The 20,431-nt window shown below is 44.9% G+C and overlaps 1 protein-coding gene across 1 annotated transcript; it reads right to left on the minus strand.

Annotated features, from left to right (window-relative positions):
* Positions 1-2,120: 2,120 nt before the first annotated feature.
* On the minus strand, positions 2,121-16,409 carry LOC146172558 (cytochrome P450 3A29-like). Its single transcript, XM_084585803.1, has 4 exons — positions 16,236-16,409; positions 14,900-15,089; positions 11,893-12,101; positions 2,121-4,391 (listed from the first exon to the last, which is right to left on the minus strand). Exons 1-4 carry the CDS (start codon positions 16,407-16,409, stop codon positions 3,435-3,437), a joined length of 1,530 nt encoding a protein of 509 aa, XP_084441929.1. The 3' UTR covers positions 2,121-3,434.
* Between the last annotated feature and the right edge of the window lie 4,022 nt (positions 16,410-20,431).

Below are 20,431 nucleotides of genomic sequence, written 5' to 3' on the forward strand. Positions count from 1 at the left end.
ATCAATTAAACTACAATGACTCGCGCGGCCATGACAGTGAAATGACAGTGTTTATGTACCACATCTAATACACATTTAGACATGACTACTAATCCCTCATCTGTAGGCATCATATCACGCGTTACAGTTTGCTTCCACTTTTTCCTGACAAGTATAGCCTAGTAAGGCTCTCGCCTTAGCAGCAATTCACAAAACTTGCGTGCTTCATTTTCCTGCTCTGGCGCCTCGTAATCCCTTCAACCTCGTGATCCCTGCGAGGATACAGGCCAAACTACAGAATAGTAGTCACGGCAGAACTCCAAGGCAGTGAAGCGAGAGAGGCCCAGGAATCCAAGGTTCTTTAATTAAGAATAACTAATGTGTCGGGCACGCGAACACGCTCGAAACAATCAAAGTACCAGTCCACCAGCTAGAAAGAATCATTAGGCGCAGAATCACCAAAATGAAAGAACACGACATCTTCCAAATCATTAACGGCTTCGTACAAGGTATATTTATATACGTACTCTCCCGCCTCAGTCTACTCATTAACGAGGTCGGGATGGTTAACACTGTGATCAGAAAGTTCTATAAAACAACTCTAGTCCTCTCTAGTTACGCAACCAACGAGAAGGGTCTTGCACTCGGAATTCTCAACCCGTTTCAGAACTCATATGAGCCTAAATGAGAATGGAAGTTCACAGGTTCTCCCCACCGTATAAGAATAGCCATCCTACACAGATTGGGCATCTAATGGGAAACGATGGTGGGTTCCTCAAAGCCAGCACCAGCGAACGTCAGACGGCCAGGTTCAAACCGTTACCTAAGAACATAAACCTGCAGACACAAGCCCAAAAGCTTGCATAAAACTGAAACACTCGAAGGTGCATTTTATACAGACGCTAGGAGTAAACATTACGACCTGCATAGGTTTACGATTTGCGGGGTTACGAAAGCAAAGTTATATGAAAATGGCCAGATTAAGTGCTTCTGAGATCATCACAACTTGCAACTCCCTAGCTGCAGCGCAACGGCCACACTCTACACCCGAGCCACCACCATTCTGAGTGAATGACAACACGTCATAGGCAGCTATTTAAGAAGGATTTTTAGCATCGTCAGGGGTACTCTACTCAACCTTGACCCTAGTGAGGAGCTGGGAGAAATTTATATTATAGACGTGATAGCACAAGCGAAAAACCGAGGAAACGGTACAGGCCACTCATACGCTCGAGGCCGGCCGAGCTGCGGATATCGCTTCGTGCGGAGATGCGGAGCCCTTCGAAGAGCACCTCTACTCATGCCACGATTACAGCACATACTACAGTCTTGGGTGAAGAACACACGGGACCAGCAAGGCCGCACGCATACGGAACCAGCAAGGCCGAGACGCCCAGCGTTTTGATCACCGCCACCGTGCAGTGACTTTCGAACCGGGCGAAAGTGTGTGGCTCTGGACTACGATTCGACGTCCCCGACTCTAAGAGAAACTTCTGAAACAGTCCTTTGGCCCATACAAAGTGCTCCGTCAGCTTAGCGACGTCACGTACGAAGTACTTCCGGACCGCTTTTCTACTACTCGTCGCCAGCAGAAACCCGAGGTTATTCACGTCGTGCGAATGAAGCCGTACTTTTCGCGAGAAAATTAGCACACCGCCCTACTGCATGTTTTTTGCTTCCTTTTTTTTTCTGCTTTTGAATTCATCAGGTGGAAGTTTATTTTTTTAAGAGGGGTTAATGTAGCGTGTGCAAGAGCAGCCGCTAGGCGGCTACTCATCGTGAGTCTCGTGCACTGACTTCAAGAAGAAGAAGTCACCCAGTGACATTCGATTAGAAGCTGAAGTTTGCTGCTGACTGTCTCTCGGTTCTCTAGACCTGCTCTCTTATGCCTGTTGGAATAACCCCCTATTAAAAACCAACCTTCTGGTTGCGGGCCTAAACTGCTACGTGACAATATTTAAGCACGATATGGCAGTTTCCTTTCATTGACAGGAAAGCGAAAAATTGCATTTCTAATGTAAACAGCGCAAACTACAATAGACAACAAAAAAGGCACACAGGAAAAATGATAAAAGAAATAGGAAAATTCTGCTGCTTTCTGCAAGCAAATGATGAAGATTGCATCGAACAGTCAACTTCGGTTTATTTTATTGTTTTTTTCCCAAATTCACTGCTGGTGTTATTTTCCGTAGGTTATGTTGCTAACTGTGATGTGTACAAATTATACTAAATGCATGTAAAGCATTGTTGTCTAGACAGTCAAGAAAAACCTTCTCATGCATTGACTATTCATGCCAAGTACTCCAGACGAGGAAAAATAAAAATAAACGCGTGACAGGGTCGCAGCAGACGAGATCACCACACCTTGGTCTTTTGTGTTGAACGTTTCTTCTGCGCATCTCCTCTCTTTTGAACGAGTTTGTTTATTTTGTTTTACTCGATAGTTTTCCTCTTCACCTACTCTGACCATTGTTTCTCTGAGCGGTAAAGAAACTTAGCAGTCATAAACGCCGGTCCTGTGTACTTCTCCGGTCCTGTAGTGCATCGTCGGGCTGGAAACAGCGACATCGTCCTCGGCGACTCCCTGCAGCTCCTGAGAGTGGTTTTTAGACTTTTATTCACCAGGAGAGCAGGGACAATTTTGTGGCTTTCGTCGTTGCTTTTTTGCCATTACAACTGTGTCTTTCCTTTCCCTTCGAAGCCTAGCTGTAACGCCTGTGCCCCGTTCAATTACTTCTCTTTTCTACACAACAAAGGCCCAGTGGAGGAGAAAATGCGAGTCGTGTTCCCACGTACGTTTTCTTACTACAGAAACTACGCCTTTCGTGCAACATTTTCTCTCGCCCTCATACTCTGTATCTTTCCCTCCATCGACCTCACCTCACCTTTCTGACCTCTCTCACCCTCACCCTCAGGATTTTTTTGGCATCGATTCTCTTTCACCCTCACCTCACCGAGTCGAATACTCATGTAGTGAGGCTGAGGACGCTGTCATGAAGGTTCACCCTCTTGAGGATGCCCATGTCTGTTCAGCAGTATGAGTGTCTAACTCATACTGAGCACGATGGAAGTTATGAATCATGGTGTGTTTTTTACATGCAAGTGTTTTGTACCTGGAAGCTGAAAATAAAGTATGCTGTTCTGCTCGTTCCAATATAAACAATATACATGTATGAAAATTACGTTTTGGAGGCGCGAACAACCAGGAATTCTTTCGTGATGTCTACAGGGCGCCGAAAGGTAAGTTATCCCTCCCTGATTTCGAGAGGGGGAAGGACTCTTCATTTTTGTTAGGGTTGGGTCTTCTCTTCTTTAATTGTTTCCCAAAGTACCCCAAAAGTAACGCTAACCTATGTCCACTGCTACTTCATTTACTAGGCCGCTCACGTATGCATGTAGTAACATTCGAGTTTAGGAACCGTATGCTCGCCAAAGCCTTTACTTTAGGCACTGTATTAGGTGGACTCCTTTTTAGCTCTGTGCTCGAGCCGGATTTTTATTCCTTCGGGAACCAAAACAAAACCATGGTCGGCTACAACTGATCTGGGCTCTTCGCCCCATAATGTTAAATGGAAATTTTGAAGAAGTTTAATAAGTGCGCTCTTGACTATGAGTACTGCGAGCTTCTCCCCAATGCACACTCTCGGTCCTAGTCCGAACGGTACGTATGACCCAGCGCGTATGCGCTCGTGGTTTTCTTCGGCAAACCTTTCGGGCCGGAACTGCTCGGGTTTGGGCCAAAGATCCGGGTCATAGTGAATAAGCCAGGGCGCAGCCAGTACATTGATGCCGGCGGGAATGAATCTCCCGCAAACGGTCGTGTTCCGCGAACACTTTCTGACTATGGACACCGGGACAGGCGGGTAGAGGCGAAGGCCTTCAAGGACAACCCAGTGAAGTCTTTTAAGCTGACGCAGCTCATCAAAGTTGAGGTCCTCTGTGGCCTTGTCAGGGAAAAGTTCTTCAAGCTCTTTCATTATAGCATCCTGTTCGCATGAGTGTTTAGCCAAGAGGTAGACCAAGAAGGACAGCGTAGTAGCCGTCGTCTCAAAGCCAGCCAAAAGAAAAATGGCACCGTTGGAGATGATGTGCTGGTCCTGCAGATGTTTGAGGTGCTTCTTAGACATCTGGTCAACAATGCTGAGGTCGTCTGTGCGGGCCTCCAAAAGGGCTTGTAGGATACTGCGCTCCTTCGCCCACTCGCCGGAGCGCCGAAGCTCAATCGCACCCTGTACAAGGTTGCAGACGTCCTTGAATGCTTTGGCATGTCTTGTGAATGGATATATCCACGTCAGTAGGGAGCGTATACCAGGCACTGCGAAAGCCACTTCAATAGCGGAGTTTTCCAAGTCTTTGCATACTTGTTTGAGGTCTTCCAAAATGGTTTCGCTGCAGTCTCGCTCTTTGCTGAACTGTATAAATAGGCCGGGGAAAATACAGATTGTAGCCACGTACCGGTAAAGAACATCACATTCATAACAAAATTCTGCTCAATACCAGAACAGCATTTCAAACACCAAGTCTCCTATTGCTGGCACGTTATCCTCCTCATAAAATAAGGATAATGTGCCAGTGATGACCACATGGTTGTACTCAGATAAGAACGGTAATCAAGGTTCCATGTATGTTTTTTTCTTTTTACTTTCAGTGTAAGTTTATATGCGATTGGCGAATGTCTCGAGACAAACGAATGACCGTTAGTTTTCAAGGACACGGCGCAGTTTTCCCGGAAGCGACATCGTACATCACTAGAGTCGGAAAACGAAGTTTTTGGAATTTCGAAAGGTTACAAGTTTGGGGACCTGCCGCTGGCGCAATGAAATTTTGTCAGTCGTACCTTCTAATTGCAAAATATACGCAATATGTGCTTTTATGAGAACTATCAAAACCCCGTTTTGATGTTGCCTTGGTGTTTCAGTTGATAGAGTGAAAAATTACAATTTCCAGAAACAACGGGGTGCACAACAGTCAATTTTCAATCTTAAATGCTTGCATAAGCATTACTTTCTTCACACTGTTACCTTTTTCTTTCTATTATGCATAATATGCTCCTAATTTTACGGCACATTTTGGAGCTCTGAACCACCAGATGTGTCTGCAGAACGCATTGAAGTCGCCCGAAATTTGAAAATAGTAAAAATGGGGGCAAATGTGATTCAAAATTAAAAAACAATCATCTTCGATTTTTATTAAAATCTCTCTCAAGAATACTAAGTAGGTAAGAAATATTACAGACAAAAAAATCTTGCTTTATACTGTCATAATATATAAAAATGAATATAGTACTGAGCGCTAGTAGCGAAATTGTTAATAATCAAGGCTGCGTTCTGGCGCGGCTCAGTACAATGTCACAACTGAATCTTGTTCTGTATATTATCCAGGCCCTGTTCTTTATTCGTGAAAAAGCTGAAGCTCTAGAGCTGCCATTCTTTCTTCATACTAATTTTAATCGACCAAAATTCAAAACAATAAAAATGCATAACTTTTTTTAGATTAAAAAAAATTACCTCATCTTCATTTTGCTCAAAGTTTTCTAAAAAATAATGTACGTACTTTAGGAATATTAGATACTTTTTAAAATGTGTTGAATTATCTGAAATACAGATATAAAATTAATCTGAAACAGGAAGCATGTTTTAATTATATAGAAGTGCTTATGGCTTGCTATTAAGGAGTAGGCGCCAACATTTTGTTTTAGTATCTGGTCACTTTAGTTATATTTTATCTTATGCAATATCGAAAGCCTTTTCAATGCTTATAAAGCCATTTTCTGCGTGTTGACAGTATTTATGATGCCTAAAGTGGAATATATTCCTTATATCTGCCAATTTCGTGTGATATAGCAAGTGACGTTGAACGTTTTTTCTTCTCTTTATTTTTTTTTATTGCAAGCGCCTATGGAATTCAATGCCACAGCCTAATAATATTATTTTTCATCTCGGTTATGCAACAAGTACAATGACAAAAATTGACAATTCTATATTTTTGAAGACGAATTTCGGATGTGCGCTTAAGTGCTATCGTAAACAAAACGCTTTGCACTATGATTGTTTTGGTAGAATTATGTATTTATTTATGGCAGCACAACGACTAAGCCAAGATAGCGATTATTCCTGCCGACGAAACTATCTAGCCCAGAAAAAAGGAGAGCCATCATGGATTGAACCCATCGTCGAACTAACCTGCAACGCGTAATGAGCAGTTTAAGGTGGACAACGTGTTCACTCCATATTGGCTCGCGTTTTCTGTGAGTTTGATCGCTCTGGTCGACAAAAATAAATGTCATCTCGGCTCATTCGGGCTGTTGCCATATATAAATATAGAATTATTAAGCAAAGTGTTTCAAATAGAGTATATTTAGGTTTTGTCATAACTGAGCAGTGAAATAATATAATTTATAACTTCATTGAGTACAACTGGACCTCGGAATAAAAAAATACAGGATAGAGAAATAATTGTGCTGCCTTCAAATTGCCATACATGGCGAATTCATTCCATTTTAAGATATCATCAGCACGGCGAACAAGCAGAAAACTACTTTTTGAGCATTAAAAATGCTTTGGATATCGCATAAATTAAAATATAACAAAATTAGGCAAATACTAAATCTAAGTTTGGATGCCTACTCCTTAAGGGAAAAACATTGGCCCATATGTGGATTAAAAGCGTTTAGTTTAAGTTTGGTTTTATATTTAGCTTTATATTTTTTGTTTACTAATGCAATTCTTTTAGCTTCTGATATTTATCACGTATACTTAGGATTGTTTGTGCAAGCTTTTGATAAAAATGTAAAATGCGGTAGTTTTTTTTATTTCGAATGGAATTTGACTATTTTTTACATATGTTTTTTTATTTTTACCGATTTCAAACTAGCATGAAGAAAGAACGCATAGCTCTAGAGCTTCAGCTTTTTCCACGAACCCAGAACACGGCCGCTATCATCGTCATCCTCAGCCTGACTGCACACTCTGCAAGGCAAAGGCCTCTCCCATATTCCTCCAATTAACCTTCTCCTGTGCTAGCTGCATCCACTTGACCCTGCGAACTTCTTAACCTCATCCGCCCACCTAACTTTCTGCCGCCCCCTGCTACGCTTTCCTTCACTTGGAATCCAGTTTGTTGCCCTAAGCGACCATCAGTTAACCTTTCTTAGCGCTACATGTCCTGCCCATGCCCATTTCCTCTTGCTTTCCAATAAAATTTCAGTGACTTGAGTTATTTCTCTGACTCACTATGCACGTTTTCTATCTTTTTAAGTAGAACCCTCTTTTTTAGCCTCTACGTTTCAGCCCCATAGGTAAGTACAGGTAAGATGCAACTGCTGTATACTTTCCTCTTGAGCGATACCTGTAAGCTGCTAGTCGTAATAAGTAGACATATTCGCCTACTACTTCCAGTGCTTCGCTACCTAACGTAAACTGCTGTTCCTTGCCTAGGCTATTTACCATAGCCTTAGTCTTCTGCAAAGTGATTTTCAAGCGTACCTTTCTACATCTCTTGTCTAGGTCTTCAAGCATTGTTCACTTTTCATCCTCTGAGTTACTTAGCAAGGCCATCAGCAAATCGCAAATTACTGAGGTATTCTCCATCTACTCCTATCCCTAACTGCTCCCATTCCAAGTCTCTGAATACTTCTAAGCAAGCTGTGAATAGTACTGGGGAGATCGTGCCTCCTTGCCTAACACCTTTCTTTGTAGGAATTTTTTTACTTTCTTCATGCAGAACTATGGTTGGTGTGCACCTTCTCTATATATCTTCCAACACTTTCACGTACGGCTCGTCTACAGCCTGATTTCGCAATAGCTGCATGACCGTCGAGGTTTCTACTGAGTCAAGTGCGGAAAGGAAAGACGCAGTATCTGTACTAATGGGCGGCTTCAATGCTAAGGTAGGGAAAAAGCAGGCAGGAGACCAGGCAATGGGTGATCAGGGCATTGCTTCTAGGAATAACAGTGGGGAGTTCCTAGTTGAGTTTGCAGAGCGCAATAACTTAAGGATCACGAACACCTTCTTCAGCCAACGGAAGAACCCGAAGAGGACATGGAAAAGCCCAAACAGGGAGGCTAAAATGAAATTGACTTCATAATGTATTCTAATCCCGCCATTGTGCAAGACGAAGAGGTAATCTTGAAGTTGTGATGCAGTGATCACAGGATGGTAAGGTCTCGAATTAGTCTGAAAATCTGAAAAGGGAATGAAACAGATTAGTAAGAAAGAAGTTCATCAACCAATTCGCAGTTAGGGGAAGGGCAGAAGAGTTCAGGACCTCGCTACAGAATAGATATTTATCTCTAACCGAGGATGACGACGTCAGCCTAGAAAGCAATGAACAATAATTTCAGAGATATCATTACTGAGTGCGCTGTAGAAGTAGGTGGTCGGATAGTTAGAGAGGATACCGGTAAGCTGTCTAAGGAGACAAAGGATTTGATTAAGAAACGGCAAAGTATCAAAATTTCTAATCCAACAGACCAGATAGAACTGGCCGAGATATCAAAGCTAATCAATAAGGGCGAAGTGGCCGATATAAAGAAGTATAACATGGAGAAAATTGAGTATGCTGTAAATAATGAGGGAAGCCTTTTAGCGATGAAGAAGAAATTGGGCATTGGCAAATATCCCATGTATGCGCTAAGGGACAAGGCGGGCAACGTCATCACGGATATGGAAATGACAGTCAAAGTAACCGAGGAGTTCTATACTGATCTCTACAGCAGCCAAAGAAGGCACTACAATAGTTAGATTGGCGGTAGGCAGACGTTCCTCCAGTGACGAAGGACGAAGTTAAGAAAGCATTAAAAACTATGAAAAGGGGGACAGCAGCTGGAGAGGATCAGGTAAGTATAGATTTGTTGAAGTGCGTGGGAGGGGGGGGGGGGGATATCGTGCTAGAAAACCTGCCACCCTGTATACGCAGTGCCTGGTACCATCGACGGTACCGGTACCATGGAAGAACGCAAACATTATAAGAATTCATACAAAAGGTGACGCCAAGGATTCGAAAAATTACACACCAATCAGCTTACTGTCTGTTACGTATAGGATATTCACCAAGGTAATCGCTAATAGAATCAGAGCAACCTAAGACTGCAAACAAGCAAAAGATCAAGCAGGCTTTCGGAAAGGATACTCTACTATCGGTCATATCCATACCATCAAGAAGGTGATAGAAAAATGCTCGGAATATAACCAGCCCTCATACATAGCATACACTGATTACGAAAAGGCCTGTATACCACAGCGAAAAGGTTTCAGTTGCAAAATTTTATTGGGTCATGCCAGAATATAAGGCTGAACATTGACAAATTTGAGGACAAGCGCTCAGCTTTATATTTATTCCTAAAATGTTAAAGAGTATAGAGCATAACGTTTTTGTCTGTAATAATTCGAGGGTACTGAATATACTTTAGAAGAGTTTTAATAAAAATCTAGGGTGTTTATGTTTTCTTGGTCTTCTCGAATTTCGGCCGATATTGATGCGTTGGGAAGAGCATACCTAGCGGTCGAGTGATCAAAATTCTGCCGGAAGTTAGGTACACATTTCGAAGAATAAAGAGAATAAGTTTTACGGCAAACAACGTAAAGCATCATGCTGCTATTTAGGGCTGAAAATAGGCTTTTTGGTATTGCAGTGCGTCGCTCCTGGAGCAATGTTTCCAGTGTTTTACTTAATCAACTGCAACCACAAAACACGATTTTAATAGTTGTTGTTAAAAGTAAAAGATGCACAGATTTAGGGATTAAAAGGTAATAGATGGCAAGTGTTCAGTACGCCAACACCAGGTTTCTAAATTTGCAACTTTTTGAAGTGGCAAAAAGGGCTTTTTCCATCTGTAGTGATATACAATGTTTTCTTTTTTTTTTTTTAAAAAAAAACAAATTACGCTGCATCTTGCAAAACCATGGTTCATACCTTGGGATTTAGAGCTCTAAATTTCTCCTCACATTAAGACCATAATATGGGTAATGGAGAGCTAAAACCTTAGTGAGAAGAACGCAATGCATCATGCGAGCATTTAAGGTTGGAAATAGACTTTTGTACACCGGGTTGCTCGTGAAAATTGCAGTTTTTCACTATATCAATTGCAAAATCAAGACGGGTTTTGATAGTTCTCATAAAAACAAATATTCTATATGTAAAAAGGAAGATGAGTTTCGGAGGCATGCGCACCGGGAACGCACAGCGCGAGATCGTGTTGTTGAATAAGAAGCCTCGGACTGACGCTTCAGCGAGATCTCTCTCTCGGATTCCCAGGTTCAGAAACCTCTTTACAACTTGGTGGAGTGTGCTCGATCCACCCTTCCTCTACCATCCTGGATCTACGCAGCCGCACCATCGCACCTACAATGACGACCGATATGAGTCAGCCCTCTGCTTCTTCGCCAACCCCCGTCGGTTGCCCAGGAGCCCTCCGACAGCGGGATCCGGCCATATTCAGCGGGTCTAATAATCCCAATGTGGAGGATTGGCTTGCCTCTTACGAGCGGGTAAGCGGCCACAACCGTTGGGACGAAGCTTTGAAGCTCAACAACATCTTATTCTACCTGACGGATGTTGCCAGTCTCTCCTACCACAACCCCGAAGCAGAGTTCACCACCTGGTCAGCCTTTAAGCGGGCCTTGTCCGATATCTTTGGCCGTCCTGCTGTCCGAAAGCTGCGTGTGGAACAGTGCCTGAAATATAGATGCCAGTAACACGATGAATCCTTCACCAGCTATATAGATGTGAGTCTGTGCACACGTATAGACGCGTCCATGCCGGAAATTACTCGTATCGGGCATATTTTAAACGGCATCGAAGCAGACACCTTTCAGATGTTTGTCGCTCGCAACCCCAACACCGTTGCCGAAGTCTTCACGCTTTGTCAGACATACGATGAGCTCCGCAAACAGCGCATTCCAGCCCCACCACCATCCGTAAAGCCTGATTCACTATCAGGCTTGGCTGTGTCGGTGACCAGCAGCTCGCTGCTCGACCATATCAAGGACTTTGTGCGCGACGAGGTCGCCCGACAATTGTCCCTTCTTTAAAGCGTTCAGAGCACTCCTTCTAACCTAGCCCCAAGCTTTCAAGCTGTGAATCGGGATCAAGTGGCTGAGGCGCTACCAATCACTTCTCAGCAGGTTCCAGTCGCAGCAGTCGCTACGTACGCCGACGTCCTCAGACGCCCCAACATCGAATCATATATCTGGTTCCGCCCTCCCCTCTCGCCCCCCCCCCCCCTCCACCGCCACCAGCCCCTTTCAATCCTCCTCGGCCGACCTCTTGCTATACATTTTTGATCAGAAGGTACGACTGACATAATTTAATTGCTAGGAGATGGTCTCCAAACTTGCAACTTTTTGAAAGTTCAAAACGGCGTTTTCCACCTATAGTGATGTACTATTTCACTTCCGAGAAAACTGCATCGTGTTCTGCAAAATTTATGGTCATTCGTTTGTCTCGAGACATTTGCCAACCACATACCAAATTACACTGAAAACAAAACAAAACGTCATGGAAGCTCAATTATCGTTCTTATCTGAGAATAACCTCTTTTTATAGTGTTTATTTCTTCAATCGTACTTTGAGAAGGCAAGCTTACTTCCAAACATTTTAGCAAAATTGCTTATAGACGTTCATCGTCAGAAGCAATCGTCAAGATTTAACAATGCTAAAACTTCCCTGTATCATTTCTCATTTAGAGTTTTGATTAAAATAAGAGTCTGCGAAGCTGCCTTGCGCTTATTGTTTCTTTCTAGCAAATATTGATTCGGTCTTAATAGCCTAAATTCCGTCGTTAAACGTGCCAAAACGCTACGTGAACAATTTTTGCACGCTTAAGTCGGTTACATCATAGAAGAGTTTTATACTTAGCGCATAATAATGTAGAACACGGTCTCGTGCGGAAATGGTAAAAATGTGGTGCCCACCTTTTGCGCCAACACCGCTTTCATGATGAAGTCGAAAGCACAGCCCATGGCGAGTTCATATATTTCCACATATCCATTTAGCCGACATGTATTTTCCATGTTGTCCACGAACCTTGAGGAGCATGAATTGGCTGTCCCACAGAGCTCCTTAATCACAACTGAATTAAAAGCGTAGTTTAGTGCCGCCCGCACGGTCTTCCAAGGCGTACCTGAAATCACGAATGCAACAATTAGGCCGTAGACGGGCACAGACAAGCCTTACTGGTACTTGCATTTTGTGCCTGCTCATTTCAGTACTTGCACTGCCTCTACGTTGCCGAGGGTTAGTTTAATGCATTTTCTCACGTTCCTGGGCATATTTCGCCAGTGCAAGACTAGTTCAGCGATCAACCTGTACAGCGGCAAAAGGTATGGTGCGCTTTCATGCAAGAATATTTTTGACGCATCTTTAGCGGAAGAAACGTGAGGCTGTGTGGATTACTGTGTCAATGCGATCAGTGTAAGGGGATAAGAAAAGAAACGTAAAGTGTTCTACCAACATCAAGAATTAATCATAAATTTTGACTTGCTTTCTAATTCGCTATGACCTTGCTTGCAATATTTAAGATACCCCGAAGAACAATTCTGCAAGCATATACAGTGCTGTGTGACCTGCACACGGCCCTGTCTTCACTACCTTTCTTACTGTATGCGTAGCAGGTTTGACGTGTTGTTCCGAGGCTCAGTGTACTCGCACACAGTTTGCGCAGTTATCAGTGGCCTATGGGAGTGAATAATTTTTTTTGCCTCTTATCTTGCCTCGGAATTCCGCAAAACGCTGATAATATCAAATACTCTCTGCAGTAGCCCAGCAGACGAAAGTTTTCTACACGTTCGCTAAGGTTTTTTTTTTTTTCGCATATTCAACCATGGTCTCTACGCTCTGCTATTTTTCTGTAACCCTGGTGTATGCGCCACATTATATGTCGAAATGAAGCAAATAAGAAACAATCGTGCTCTAGAATGCGTTGTTAGTCCACCAGGTTGCGGCTCTCTCGATAGGGGCTGATCGCACCGTAAGAAAAATCCGAACTCTGACGTCGTAGCAGCAGCAGCGAGCCTCATCTGCATGCGGCTCTGGAGCATGCATTGCTCGTGCAGTGGCAGGAGCGAATTATTGCATTATTATAATAGAGAGTTTTAGCTTACCGTGATCCGTAATCCGCTCCTGGGATCCGCCGCCGCGCGTTCCACTGCGCATGCCCAGACCCCCCTTGACGCCGACAGATGGCGCCACATACTGGATGCCGGCACACAGACCTGCCGCGTCGGGACCAATCAGCTTGACCGCCCCGCCCACGCGCGGTAGAGAGCCACGGTGGCGGATCGCGGATCACGGTAAGCTAAATCTCTCTAATGAGAGGCCTGAACGTAAAGCGTCTGGCAGTGTAGTGCTGGGTACACGAATTATATGTAAGTTACGTGTCATGGCTACCAGGTGGCTAACTTATTGGAGGAAAATCCTGCTATGTTCTTTTCCTCTCTGCTTGTAAAGGAGACGAAGAGGAGAGCAGAGAGGCAGCAAGGGGAGTGCCACGAGAAGAACCCAGAAGGTGGTGATGTTATGGACTCGGCAGGTTATGAAGACGCCGGAGGAGCGCGCAACCTAAGGGTGAATGGTTGTGACAGCAACGACCCAAAGGATGACTGCCGTGGAAGGTGGAGGGAGCTAGTGGAAATTAGGTTTCGCTTTTTATTGCGCTAAGCAGACAACGTTAACTTTTCAAGCAAGAAGGCTTAATGCTATCCCACTGTCATCTTGAAAACACAGTTAACCATCTCCGTACTTTTGGTGCTTTTGTCTCTAATATTGGTAGACCGTTGATGATGATTCTGTAAGATTTATTGTCCTGCCGGGCACTCGGCGCTGTACTCAGTACAAAGAAGAATAAATCTGAATGTTACACTGGACGATGTCGAAAGCGGCAGAACGGCTTATGGCATACACTGTGTAGTCGGTCGAGCACGCGAGCAGCACTCTTATGCGGCTTGAAATGAAAAGTCATCTGGTTTTATTATTAGTGAAGTACATAAACTTGACGCTGCTGCCCAAGGTGTGGCTTTCGACGTTAGTGGTGCATGCATTTCTCTATCCATTTGCCAATGCACTGGCCTTATCAGCCCCTTTTTGAACGAATGTAACAATCACCCGCTGTCAAAATGTTTTACCCCATATTTATTCCCAGTCAATTCTGCTTTCCTTTGACCTGCTCTAAAGCTAAACGACGGCATGTCTAGGCCCTCACGCCTAAGCTGGCGCTAGTGTAGAATGACGTCCCTAAACGGGTGCTGTTGACCGTGCCGGTGGGCCAGAGGGTTTGCTCTCGGTAGAACCTCAGTTTACGGAAGGAGTGTAGACATCTGCTACAAGAACTCAGAGGTAACGCGGTGAGTTTAAAATTTACCATGTTTAATTGCCTGCCCTTCCTATGTTTCATTCTCTCATAAGCATCCTCTCAATCATGGAGTAAATAAGGAATTCATTGGCGATGCAAGTGAAAGTCCGCTCTTTAAATTTCCTTGTAACGTTCGCACAGCACTTCGTCGCTAGCCTTAATAATGTCGCTGTGACTGCCACTGCTACGCAACATTCGTTAGTATTGAAGCCGAGATTTGCTGTTGATAAACGGCAGTTCTACACAAATTTGGTTCTTTTTAGTGAGAAAAAAGTACTGCATAACCAATTTTTCTTTAATGTGGGTTGTTTTCGAATAATCGAACTTGTTTTGTAAATTTCATGCGGCATTGCAGCGGAATAATTGTTCAATGAATGTTCGTGCGGAAAATAATTTCTTAGTTAAAAAATTCGGACATACGCGGTTCATTTCGGTTTCTGTGTGTCTCGGTAGGTACGTTATTGCAGTTTGTCGTAACAGTAATATACCTGTGGCCTACACTCTGTTTTCCTAAGGGCGCGTATAAGACGTCTCTAGTGTTGATCCTTGGCGCGATTTTTTATGAAACTTACCATTAAGTTGAAAGAGGCTGCTTTTGAAGGGCTCCGCATCGACGAAGCATTCGCTTCGGTCCTGAAATATGGCTGCTTGCTTGACAAAACACTCGTGAACCATATCCGGGTCCAAGATGATCATGAAGGGGTCGCTACCCATGTAGACACCAAACACTGATCCATACTGCTTCTTCCACTCCATCAACGTCTGGATGAGAAAAAGCACCTACGATATATGCTTGAGCACAACCACGTGAGAAGAAAAATATTGCAGCGCCCCTACAACTATAATGCAGCAAAATCTTTGGTTAACTATTTTGGCTACGTTCTTTTATCTCTTGATGGAATTTTAGTTTTCTGATTTATCTCTTTTTGACGCTTGCGAAAAAATGCTGAAAGAAATGACAGGGCAGGGCACAGAAAAGGACTTGTGCACTTGTGTTATACTTCCTGTACTCTTATACAGCATAACCAAATTGACAGAAATCAGTTTGGTACCTTGGGTAATTACAGCCCAATTGAGAATGGCACGAATGCGTGCTCTTCACGTAACACTGGTAGAATCATCAGCAGACCGCTGTGGTGGCTGTGCGCTTTAAGGGAGCGCTGGCTGAAACCGCGATCCTTCTAATAAAAAAACCTCTGTCTTAAGCGCTGCGACAGTGCTAGTGTAAGGCCATTTTATTTGATTGTGTATTTGTATTAGTCGAGAAGTAAGTAATATCTTGCGTCAGAACTTTGTTACTGCATACGGTTTTAATCCAGAGTCGTTTTATAACAGGAACGGCGACACAAGCTAAATCAAGCTCTAAGAAATCCTCTGATCGTATCTCCAAGTTGAAACGTTACGCTCGTTACGTTCAGGACTATCGATCAATTACATTTTGTTCGAAGATGCAGAAATCATGACGCTACTTCGCAATAGTGATGCAACAAGCTGAGAAACGCGGCTAAAAGCATGTGTGGAAGGCCCGGAAGTGAAGGTTCTTCACTAGACATGCATAAAACTAGCACTTCTCAAAATCAGGCAACCACTGTTGTTTTCAAGGCGAGCAACGGGTTAATGTTAATGTAGATGCTTGGGCGAGGTGGTGTTCCATAGTTCTTGATGCAGTGCAACGGACGCGGACGTTAGAAGGGAACGCAAACAAAATGGACAGTGCGTGTTTTTTTTTTTTTTTTTTGTGTCCCCTTCTAACTTCCGCATCCGTTGCGCTGTATCAAGAACTAAAGAATGCGCGACGGGGACCTACTGTAGCACCGCTAGTTATTCTCAACTCAGGAAGGGAACAGAGGAGTGCCCAATTCAGACAATACGACCCATAAGCTGCAACGGCAAAGCTTCGGTCCGTACCTCAAGGCGATGGTGGGTGATCTGCTTCAAGTTTCCCCACAGGATGTTAGGCTTTGGCCCCGCAATGCCGAGATTCTTGAATAACCTGAGCATGCGGCGGCGTCTCACTGCGATGACCACGATGGCTGCGGCGAATATCGTCGCGACGCTGAGGAAGATGCCCGCCAGGTGCATGATGCTCCTTCAGGGCGACCTGCGGAGTTGGGATTTCCACTGACTTCATCTGGGCCAAGAGGCACGCGATAGAAATAAAGTACATATATGTTAATATAGGCAGCAGAGTTTAGACATTTTCTTTTCACTGGGAGGCTGCTCGAAAACGAGTCAGGACAGTACAACCTAGTAATCAAGAAATAGTTTTCGTTTAAAATTAATATTCGCTATTTTAAAATCACAATTCTGGGGCTCCCTGTGCCCGGCAACTACATGGAGTTACAGATGAACTCCAGAGAAGATGCATAAAATTCACAGCGCATACCTGCAATACGGGAGCCCTTTTTGGCGCGAAGGAGCCTACAGCTGTTGCAGCGGACACACTGGTGGCCTATGCGCACAGAATTAAAATCCTGAAGCGACGAATAGGGGTTTTTCCAGCAGGTTTTTTGCGACATTACTGATGCTCACCGAACAGGCTATCTATCTGCAACATTCAAAGCCAAACGCACGAGCAGAAGAAATAGCTTCGCTCGTCTCGCGTTCTTATTACTCTTCCATTCGCAAGCATGTTTTAACGCTGTAAGGTTGTAGGAATTCCACATTCCCCTCGCCCGCACGACGCGGAGAAATTTCTCTCTCTCTCTCTCTCTCTCTCTCTCTCTCGGGGAGTCCTCATCTTTCCCCTTCTGGCCTCCTTCGTCCGGAGCTGTGGCGAAGAGGGTGAGGATGCCGGCGGCCCCTCCTTCCCCCTCCCCCCTCAACTCGGCGGACAGCATCTGCATATAGTGAGACGCCGCGATGCTGGAGTGAGCGGATGCTGCTTCGACACCGGGGATAAAAATTGGGCACTCCGAATAAACAACTTGGCCCGCTGGCTGTGCCTCGGTGAGTCGTTCTTCACGGTCACGACTGTGGCCCGAGCTAGCGGCGTGGTTCTCGGCTTTGAGAGGAGTGCCTGAGCCCCGTGAGGACCCCCCCCCCCCCCACGCACACACAAGGTTAAAGGCCCAGTGCTACATAAACCACGGCGTTGTCGGCATTGTCTCCGTTGTGAGAGAAAACTCGCCGCATGGCTGCCGGTTATAGTGATTTGCAAGTGGCACGGCTGATGGGTATAGACTGGTGAGCAGGTTTTGGAACGTCGCGAACCTACACGACATGTAGTCATGCGCTGCCCTGTCATGTGAAGTTAAAAGTGCACTTGCTGTGTGACATTGTGCTGTCATGGCACAAGAATAAAAAATGGCCTGAGGACAACAGGACAAATGACTGGTTTGGTCAGACCCGCAAACGTCAATCGATCTAGTTTTATTCCCGGCGGACATACAGCGAGCGAGAAAGCACGCTTACGCGTAAAAACCAAGTCTCGCCTGCTGACAAAACCAACGCACACAACTCAGTAGGAGAGCTATACCACGTTTCAAAAGTTCTTTGCAGTACTAAGAAATCAAAGGCGTTCTAAGCCAATTAGTATGACGCGCTCATTATGAGTTTGATCATAGCTCCCGATATTTTTTTGCCCGGACATAGGAGCGGAGATCGAAGAATGTCACTAGTCGCATTCAAGGCCGCGTTGGGAAAAATAGTTGTACTGCATCGGCCGGTCGCGCTGCGGCGACGTAGCCGCTACTAGTGCACGCGGCTAGTGGTAACACGTTGATTAGGAGCTCCCCTTCCCGCCAAATCTGCTGGCGATCCTACGTGGAAACGGCACGCGAGCTTAAATCACTCGACCTGTGTCAGCAGTAAAACACTAAACATTGATATACGCCTCTTTTACCTAATTAAATGCCTAATTCCAAGCTAGTAGAAGTTTTCGTGCCTCCGCTTGCTCTAAAAATCACCTAATTTCCTGACACAAGGACACGCGTCCTCTGTAGAAACAGCGATGCAGGCGGCATCCCTGGACACTTCAGTGGTAGCTTTCCTCGTCAGAGAAAGAACAGTATAGTAAATTTATGACGCCAAGAACAGACCCTGGTTGCATAACCGGCCACTCACCAGGCAGGTGTATAGTGGTGTGTTAGGCCAATTCGCGCATTATCAACTGCAAACGCAGATCAGTACCCTGGCCGCTGTATTGAATATTTTGCGCATCTGACTACACCAAGATGAAAATTATGCGCTTGTTGGGAAGAAGTGCTTTATAAGTTGCTGCATTCGCGGCTACATGCCCTTCAAGCAGAAGGTATCGTTTTCGAGCGCTTGTGAAGAAAAAATTGGAAGCATAAGGCTATGAACGAACTTGCCTCTAGTCTAGAATAAGTTGTTCAAAATACTCGAAGGTGAGTATTATTCGAACTCAAGCTCTCGTATCCAGCCCAGAAAACTGGGTTTTCAGATAACAGCGTTGAATGGCCGCGCCGGAGCGAATGACCGCGCATGGAAAATATAGGAGGCTATGTTTTCATGCCAGTCTGCCATGCGCCCGTCGATGAGAGGAGCGTATTCAGGACCACAGTCATGCAGTACGCATCATGGTGATTGGCCCCGATCACCCCTGCCTTTCGTAGTGCTGCAAATAACTCGCGAAACGAAATATAGTGCGCCTTCCAGAACAATTACGTGAAGCAGTTCAGAGCGGACCGAACACGTTGTGATGAGCGTGCAGCAGCGGACGCCAGTAAACAGTGGCCTCTTCGGGTGGCTCCACTGAATATCCTATATTATTCGGCCTCCTATATTCGGTGGCTCCACCGAATATAGGAGGCCGCGTGTCTCCGGCTCACATATGTTCATTTGCTCCACATGCATGTGAGACTTTCTCTTTTCATGCGCGTGCATGCGCTTGCTCACACACATACTGCAACGGCCCTGTGAAAGACGGTGCATGCTATGTCGTGCTGTCACCATCATCCTGTTTATTTTGTCATGATTACGTAAATGTGTGGCACATGAAGGGGAAAATACAAAGCTACCGTCGAACGTGTCTGCGGCATAAATTCCCGCTGCTTTTTCCTGTCTTCATATTTCATACCTGCACTTCTTATTATCGTCGAGTAGGTCTCGATTATTTCTCTTACTTGTTGCTTTTTCGTTGCTGCCGTGTCATTTGCTTCTGCTATAGGCCTCCAACTCGAAGGTCTTCTTCGAATCTCACCGCATTTTGATTTAGGCGAAATATAAACACGCACTTTATGATGTCGCGGCACGTGAATGAAACAAGGTTGTTGAAATTGGAAAGATTGCACTTAGACTTTCTGCACACCCAGAAAAATGGCGCTGCGATGGAGATGCGCTTTCCTGAAAAACCTACACGCGACCACCTTTGAGTCTGCGCCGTATAAATCACCTAGGACACGGCGGCACGCAGCACGTCGCGTGACGACGGTGCGAGCTAATATGTCCCCATGCGCTTGCTCACGGAGAAAGTATTGCGCTAGATTCATAGTACACTTCGGCCGCCTGTGAAGTTTCGCGTATAAACCACCCTTTACTCGATGATACATTGACCTCTGTTATTGGTGTCAGTAACAGTTTAGTTTGTGGAGGCGGTGATGTTCTGATTGACCAATGCCTGGACGCCGTTGTGCCAGTTAAATCACGCGCATCGGCATCATAGTGTTCGCACCTTTGAAATGACATCTTGTATAATCGTCGACCATAGGGCTCAAATATAGGCCGCATGGGTGCTGCTGGCGTCCGAACTTGAACAAAGGCTAGAGTTACGGACGAGCCCTTGATCACGTTTGTCGGGTGAGCGCCATGACGGGGGCGAAGATGCGAGTCGGAGACATTCGTGGGGGTCATTTCATGAAGGCTGTGAACACGAATCAACATGTGGAAAGGGAGAGATGTGGCCCTACAAACAATGTGTGCTATGAACTGTTTCTCATCCTGCGGCGGAAGAGCAAATTTTCGATTCCAGTTGTTGATGCCGCAGTGGGATTTTCTCGCCGTGCTCTCACATGCAGCAATCCCGCGCGGGAATTCGGGGAGAGATCCACAGGGTTCCTTAACCTTTTATTGAGAACGCATAAACGAAACGTCATCATCATCATCATCATTATCATCATGGTGCTAGTCGTAATCTGGGAATG

Source organism: Amblyomma maculatum, unplaced genomic scaffold (assembly GCF_055883805.1).
Source record: "Amblyomma maculatum isolate TAMU_Amacu unplaced genomic scaffold, ASM5588380v1 scaffold_13, whole genome shotgun sequence".
Lineage (NCBI taxonomy): Eukaryota > Metazoa > Arthropoda > Arachnida > Ixodida > Ixodidae > Amblyomma > Amblyomma maculatum.